The sequence below is a fragment of the Scleropages formosus genome, chromosome 8, assembly GCF_900964775.1.
Source record: "Scleropages formosus chromosome 8, fSclFor1.1, whole genome shotgun sequence".
Lineage (NCBI taxonomy): Eukaryota > Metazoa > Chordata > Actinopteri > Osteoglossiformes > Osteoglossidae > Scleropages > Scleropages formosus.
Genome location: NC_041813.1, coordinates 23,186,541 through 23,194,685, shown reverse-complemented (window position 1 = coordinate 23,194,685; position 8,145 = coordinate 23,186,541). Strand labels below are relative to the sequence as shown.

The 8,145-nt window shown below is 49.3% G+C and overlaps 1 protein-coding gene across 5 annotated transcripts in view; it reads left to right on the top strand.

The window, feature by feature from the left end:
• The window catches only part of her6 (hairy-related 6), a 29,129-nt gene that overhangs the window by 2,669 nt on the left and 18,315 nt on the right, over positions 1-8,145 (top strand). For 4 of the 5 annotated variants that reach the window (XM_029254441.1, XM_029254443.1, XM_029254444.1 and 1 more), the window contains exons 2-6: positions 252-427; positions 648-747; positions 3,059-3,299; positions 3,827-3,879; positions 7,328-7,456. In XM_029254441.1, coding sequence (XP_029110274.1) covers positions 7,432-7,456 — 25 coding nt within the window. In that variant the 5' untranslated portion in view covers positions 252-427; positions 648-747; positions 3,059-3,299; positions 3,827-3,879; positions 7,328-7,431. Of the gene's footprint in view, positions 1-251; positions 428-647; positions 748-3,058; positions 3,300-3,823; positions 3,880-7,327; positions 7,457-8,145 lie in introns of all 5 variants that reach the window. The other variant, XM_029254442.1, reaches the window with a different exon arrangement.

The following is an 8,145-nucleotide window of genomic DNA, read 5'->3' as shown; positions in this document are numbered from 1 at the left end:
TAACTAGGATCACAGGCAACCAAATCTTAAGGCCTCCGCACTATTTGATTTAGTCAACTGATCCCAATCTTGTCCTTTGAACCAGCGTTTGTTTGAGTTGGAACCTCGGAATTCCTGCACCTTACGGTGACTTCGTTTACAGAAATGTTTCCTTGAAAACTTCCTTTTCTTCTACCCCCCTTACCGAGGTTTTATCATCCTTAGTGTGGGAGATGGCCGCATGCTCACTCTCACTCGCTCTCTTCCTCTAGATGAACTCTCGGTGCCCTGTCTGAGACCGGAGAGGTTGAGTCCAGCACCTGGAAGGAAACCCAGCAGGGGCTAATTCTGAAGGTGGTGGGGGTGCCAGCACCACACCGAACAAAGGCGAATTTTTCCTACAACGAGTCAGTGGAAATGGAGACAAAAACGTGCTTTCGCGTAAAGGGTAAGGCACCTAAGTAACAACTCGTAGACGAATGGATAGCAGTGATTACGGAAGGCATCCGGACCCTTGAGTAGCCGGTGCTGGAATGGAACACGCAGACTGTCGAGAAGGGTTAAACATCTGTTATAGCAATTCACGTTGGATCAGCAGATGGATTACCCGGTTGCTGGAGAAAAGAAAGAAGGCACACACTTGCCTTTGCTGTTTGCCTTTCCTACAGGCCCTGTCCAAAGCCAAGCAAACAGGCGTGACCCTCCTGCCTCGGCCTGGTCACATGGGCACTTTGCGGGGACATCAAGCTGCACACTTTGCTGGCTCTGGTGAGCAAACATTTGCAGCACTGGCACTGTTTATTTTCCCTCGTTGTCAAACAGTGCTGTGAAGGGTTTCCCAATCTCTAGGGAAGTGCACAATAGGCATGACTTCACTGAGCGCTCGCAAAATAAAGCTGCTAAATGACACCTATAGTCAATAACCACATTTATTTCTAGGTCCCAAATGGGGAAAGATCTTGTCAAGATGTTGTGAAGAAAGGCAAATTTTGCTGCTTTTCAGCCTTAAAAGAGCCGTCATCCGACAGGCAAAACGCTGTTGGTTCGTTCCCTCGAACTGCAAGGGTTTCACAATTGGCTCTCCTCCTCTAGAGAATGCACTGAGTACCTCAGTGAAAAAATTAGATTTCCACAATCAATTTCTATTTTTGCTTCTGTCACACAAGCTGCTGAACGGGCCATTTGTGCAGCAATGACTACGTGCATGAGCGAACACATGGGAGGAGAGTGTTTCACACCGGTGCTCTGACATTTCGTTTGGGGAGGGGGCAAATCTGGGTCATACGATGGACCAAACGTGAGCAGCGACTTGAACTCCTGCTCTCTTTCTTCTCCGCATGTGCCCGGATTCCAGAAAACATCACCAGACTCACAGTGGGTTGGTAGTTCCAGTCCCTGGAACTGATCTGCTGCTTGCTCTAGAGGAAGGACTTGGTCTCTTCGTGGGCTTGAATGTATGAGAGTAAGAGTCTTGTTCGCAGGGAGACGTTTCAGTTACACTCACTCACATTTGCGTTTTCCCTTCCAATCATCACCAGTGACTGCGATATGCAATCTTGATTTAACCACGCATAATAAATACAGACGTACAGTAACGAGTAAAAGCAACTGCTTTTAATTTACCGACAATTTTGCCGTACGAAACAAAACTGCGACTTATGGGCTGATGGGAATTTGTTGCCGAATTTTCCGCTCTGGAAATTAAAGAGCGGTGTCAATAGCGTGTTCGCAGAGGTACGTTTCGCCATATGAGAGTCACTCTGTTTCCCGAGCCCAGCTGTTTCTGTTCCGACATGGCGCATCAGTTCTACATTTTGTGGTTTAGCGTTAAAGCACAGAACATGTAGAGCATTTGCTTTGCATGTTCCTCGGGTTAGAACATCTGTTTCCTGGCACTTAACGTATTTTCCTCTAATAAGTCTCACTCTGTAAACAAGCAACAGGGACCCAGTGTGTCCAGCATGGAAAATTAGCAGAAATTGGACTGCCTTTTATATTTCGAACCTGTCCAGGATACCTTGAACCGTTTCGAAGTCTTTCCTTCGGAGGAATGGAACACATTGCTATTGCTTTCTACACTACTTCTCCTTATGGGGAGCACTTTTCCCATAAGAGCTACTTGGAGGGCCAGAGCGTTTTAATTTAGTCATTACCTCTCCTTGTTGCTTTTAGTTTCGCTGTACACCTGTATGCTGTCAAACATGCTTACAGCCGCGTACGTAACGGGTGAGGAAAGGTGCCCCGCCGTTCGAGCGATCTAGTCGCGTCCCCCACAACACCTGACACACTCTTACATGTCTATTTACACTACTTTGTATTTGACTCTACTGCAGCGAACCAGTTGTATAAATGTTATCGCAATGTGTAAGAGAAACTCAACATGAGTTGAGTTCATTGGACTGAAGGTACACACGCAGAGAAGTGCCACACGGAGCAGAGCGCAGCCTCGAGATGATAAACGGCACAGCGCTGGCTTCCTTATCCGCCCAGCGGTCTTCCAGAGGGGGAGTGGGAATCAAACCCATAACTTCTCCATTCCCTCTCCAACCCAACAGCTTTGGCAAAGTGCCTCCTGTGCAGCCAGGAAACATGAAGGCAGAATTTGATGTGTTTATCTGCTGAAGTACAGAAATCCAACTGTTAGGCCATCTTCTCTATAAACTTGCCCTGTGCAGGGTCGCGGTGGTTCAGGTCTCGAGAACTAAAGGGCGTAAGGCGAGATAAAGTCTGGATGGTCGCAACTCACACGCACTCACCCGTAGACACTTTAAGGGCAATTTCACTTTGGACTCTGGGCGGAAACCTGCACGAGAAAGAAGAAGAGATCATGCAAAACCAGAAGTGAACTCACCGGCCAGGTGGGATGAAGCATGAGCAGGACCCGCTGCGCCACCGTGCCCTGCATCCGTGCGCTGTTTAATGGGCTGTGACGGAGAATGCTGCCGGAGGGAGGGAAGATGACTCGAGCAGCCCAGAGCTGTGCGACCTGAACATTTGGTTACCGTGAGTCTTTCGAAAGAGCCAAATCATTTCAGTTACATAATGCCTTTCCTCTTTTCTCTTGCGGTTCATTTTTCAGGCTGTGAGCTTCGCTTAGAACTTATTGAGGAGTTCTGCATCAGACTGCCTACACTTCACCAAATTCCAGGTTCACGTACTGGAAAATTACGGGCGTCCCGGATAACAGATCTCCATCATCCCTCAGCACGTAGGCCACTCTTCCTGAAGCTGGAGAAGCCATCAGCCGTTCCCTGTTCAAGCTGTTTCCAACATTAGCCGGCAGGAGGCGGGACAGACGCCCAAAGCAGCTGCTCGCGCAGGTATTTTTAGACAGAGCGGCGGGGTGGCGGGGGCGCCGTGTCATCGGCTTTCCTGTCACTGTGACCAGCGTCTCGCCAGGTCAGCAAGAGTCCACGATCTGTGCACGCCAGCCCCTCGCGTTCGCTCCGACACGTGCCTCACGGTGCCACGGTGCCGTGGCCGTAAACCCTGATGACACGTCCATATTTAAACATCTCAGAGTTCAGCTGGGTTGTAATCCTGAGCAGCAGGTCTCTAACTGTGTCATGCAGTTTTTTTTTTTTTCCTTTTTCTGAGTGCAACAGATTCAAATGTTTACATGAACTTAGTGCTACTTCATCAATTAAACAAAACACGGAATCCTATAATAAAAATGATTTGCGTTTCATATATATCATAATGTACATTTTATATAGTGTGTAATATAATGTCATATGTTTGTATATTATATATTTACACATACATATATACATACATACATATATATAAATCATATAAAATGCTTCTTTTTCCTCTTTCCCACACGTATGCACATGTACACAAGCAGACGTAGGAAACGATCTCATCGAGGACCTGAAGGACGGAAAACCTTTCATCTTAGTAAGTGATTCCACCAGACCGGTAAAGAATGGCTAGATTGCATGTTTAGCCCTGGGATATGAAATATACCAGAGTACAGCAGGGAGAGAGGGAGGGAGCGCGCGCGCGCGTGTGTGTGTGTGTGTGTGTGTGTGTGTGTGTGTGTGTGTGTGTGTGTGTGTGTGTGTGTGCGCGTGTGCGAAACCTGCTTAACCAGGAACAGCTGCGCCGCCCCTGTGTGGTCACTGCACATGTGGGAGACGAGGACGGAAGCTGGCTGAGGAAGCTGTGGCTGCGAGCAGCGTGGCGTGCACGCGAGGCCGGAGCGGGGCAGAGAGGCCGCCGGGGCAGCGCCAGGGGAGGGGAGGGGGGGGGGCGAGTGGGAGGAAGGGAGGGAGCCAGCGAGTTCAGCAGAGAGCAGCACTTTCCCACAGTCTGGGGATTTGACACATGGCTCTCGCACATTCCGCTGCTTGCAGCCAGCGGGCCCAGCAGACAGTCGGGGCACTTCGCCCATGTACTGTGTGTGCGTGTGTGTGTGTGCGTGCGTGTGCGCGCGTGACGGGGGGTGCAGGTTCTGCCCTTGGCGCTATCGGCAGAGTGCCGTGTCCGTGCTGTACGGTTAACTCTTTCGTACCCTCGCCGAGCCATTTGTTTCCAGACAGGTTCGCTTTTAAACACCAGCAGCTGCCGCACATGTGTACATAACACACCATGTGCTAGCGAAGCTTTTTAACCCTTTGCACCCAACTTGTCTGACTTCATATTGCCGGGAAATGCGTTCGGTCCTCCGTTGTTGTCCGTAACTTTCAGTGTCAATATTTACGTTTATTTATTTAGCCAGCGCTTTTCGTCAGAGTTACTTGCAAAGTTAACCTGCTTACAGTTATTTATTATTTGTTTATGCAGCAGGTTTCTGCATCAGTTCGGAATAAGTACCTTGCTCAACGGTACTACAGCGGGAGGTGGGATTTCAACCCGGGTTCTTCGGGCACGAGCTCTCGCCACTGCGTTGAGTGTAGCTTTAACTTTATTTAATCGGTTACGTTTTCCCTTGATTTTGTTTCACTCAGGCATAGTCTAGAACTTGTTAGCTGGTACCATGAGATGCAAGTCATGAATAACGCTCTTTCCCCCTGGTTTTTGCTGACGATCACTTCAACCTCTGAACCTCGACCGTCCCAGAAGAGCTTTTTCTGTGCCCAAACAAGCACCGTTTCCTCGTGGGATCTCGTAGGAATGGGCAGTCGCCCTTACGACCGTCTTCCTCAGGAAGGTTGACTGCACCCTCCAGAACTACAAGCATCGCTGCGCAACGCAGACCACCCGCACAAGCCCTCAAAAAATGGTAGAGGAAGAAAGGCCAAATAATGGGAAAACATGGTTCGCTGATGAAAGGCAGGAGGGCACATCATTTCAGTTTGAGTACCATCGGAGCCTGGTGCCTATTGAGTTCACAGACGCGCAAATTGCCAATTAAGCCGCCCCGGGGTCAGACCGAACACATAGGAGTTCCCAAATTACTGCTCTCCTGCCTGGAGTGGTGTCGCAAAAGGAATCAAAACATGCAGGGCAGATCTGTTGTGGCTCTAATCTAGATCCCAAAATGCCAACAAAGCCAGGAAATCAATGGGAAGACCAGGCCGGCAGCTCCCTACCGCCCCCGGAATGGTCACTTGCTGCATAATGAAGAGCATCTCCGTATGCCGATAGCGGGGGGTCGGAGTCGACCCCTGGTTCGTCTTTGGGAATGACTTGCTGCAGCCCTCTGCTACTGCGCTTTGGCACGGAAGGCAACTTGTTCGGACGAGTCGGAGCCCGGACCACAAAGACGGCCAGGAGGTGGGGGCGGAGGACGAGTAGAAAAGAGCCGTGGCTTTTTCACCGCTCGCCGCACTCTGCTGATGCACCGCATAGGAAAACGGTGGGGGAAAGAGCAGCTGGCTTGTTCGGACTCATCTCTCACGTAAGAGATTATTTGAGTAAAGAAGCAGGCGGTATTGTACTTGTCGAGGAGAAGTGCTTCTCAACCCTGAGCACCTTGCACCGGTCTTCAGTTGCTCCATATGCTTTGGGTTTTGGTTAGGGTTAGGGTTAGGGTTGGAGCAGGTGGGATGAGGCAAGTTGGGTGTTCCAGAACATACGCGGGCCTTGCTTGGCGGGTTCGGAAAATGGTGAAATTTTCCGTGCAAATTCAAATGATAATGCAAGTACTTGTAAGTCGCTTAGCGTTCGTTCCCTCGCTGAAGGTAACCTCCACTTGGCCGAAAGCCCGCAGAATAGAATCGGTACAAGCACGCATGAGCAGATTGGTATTGGGTATGATGAAAGTTCCGCGACCTGGGCCAGATAATGTTCTGTGAAGGCCCCTGGCGAACGAAGCTGGCCGCTGGTGGTGGAGAGCTTGGGAAGAAACGAGGCCTTTGATCTGCTCTTGAGGTGTTTTGTTCAGCCCTTGTCAGGCTCTGAGCAGCCCTCCGCCCCTGTATGAACGCGGAGGGGATTAGAGGCGGCTTGAGGCCCTCTAATGAAGCCTGTTTGATGTTGAGTGCCCAATTACTCCTGACAGGCTCCAGCTGGGATGGAAGGAGGCCGTGCAGCGCTCCTCCAGGCCCACCATCGATACGCTGTAAGGGCTGGGCGCTCGCGCTCCTTCATTCTTGAGCGCCGATTCACAATGTGGTTCGCAGTACAAGTACAATACAGTTTAATACAGTGACAATTTTTTATTCGGCAGGTGCTTTTCTCCAAAGACACTTGCAACTCAACAGCAGAAAAGTTATCGACGCGGACGTGCAATTCGCAGCACAGTTTCATGCCGTTTACGCCACGTTGTGCAGATGAGTAAATACAAAACCGATAGGAAACACGGGGGTGATTGTGACAGATGGTGTGATGCAACTTTATGAAGTTGTTGGGAGGTCAGGAGAAAAGTGGCCCCAAACCAGATGCGACTCGAGGCAGCTTAAGCAACGTTACAGGGGATTCAGCAGCTTGGAGGAACAGAGGGATTTCATTCGACCGCACCGGCCCGAAAACTGGCACCGTAAGACAAACCAATCAAAGGAAAGCCAGGAAAGTGCTGGCTCTGGATTCGCTGAAATACCAGGACGGGAGAGGCAGCAGGGCAAACGATGGGGAGACACGCAAAGAAACGGTTAAAAACAGTAAGTCGTGCGGAGGAAGGCCGAAACCCCCTCCGACCCTCTATCCAAACATGTCCGTGTTTGGATAATGGGAAGGCATCTTTGTGATGTGTTAGCAACGAGGGTCCTAACGGCAATGCATCTGCTGTTTCGCGCACTCTTGAGGATGTGTGTGGGCGGCTACGTGGGTGTGTGTGCGAGTGTGTGTGTGCGCGCGCGCGCGCGTGCGTGCCTGTGTGTTTGTGTTTCCGTGGCGTTTGCCGTGAGGAGTAAACACCTGTGAGAGTACTGTTCCGTGACCTTCTTTTTTCCCTCTTCTGCAGGAGCCCCAGCGCTGTGTGGGAAAAAGGAGAGCAAAAACTTGCCGAAGGATAGAAGCATGATACTTGACCCGGGTCTCCCGACAGTGTTTTGTACAGATCAGTAAATGCATTCAGGAGAAATGCACCAGGGTAAGCTGTGCTAGACAATCACAAGATTGGCATTTGAAGGAATAGATTTTAGAGGCGTAGTAGGTTCTCCTTAAGGGCTTCTATCCTCCTACTCCATACACACTCAGCGCAAGGTCTGGGAGCAGTTTCTACATCATATAATTGTGCTGCTTTTATAGGGAAGCTGGAGCTCAGAATTTTCTAGCGTGTGCTTCTTCCCCTGCAAAATTGCATGATTTAGCATTATATTCGTAGGCGTTCTAATTAATACGTTCCGACACTTAATTTTATCGGCTGTCGTAACATCTGTGTAATTTTATGGCAGTCGGCATTTATATAGAGAATCTTGATTCCGTCACCCTCGCATAGGAAAGTAAAACCTGTGAGTATTGTTTTGGTGGCTTCGATGGTAAATATTATAAGCAGCGAACAAACTGCTTTTAAAAACCTAGGCAGCGCGCCTAATCTTTTCTGAGTTTGAATAAAAGCAAGATGTTGCATTCAACACAACGGATACAGGTCGACAATGTCATTTTTTTACATGTTATGTTTTATAATAATGATTTTAATTACACAGAAGACGAGTGGAGAACGAAATATACGGAAGCGCTTTCAAAATGGCGAAATTGGACTGAATTGCAATTCCTAGGCCGTATGAAACGCTGAATTCCACAGGCAAGTTCGAGAAGTGCTGGAAAATGTTATGAAAC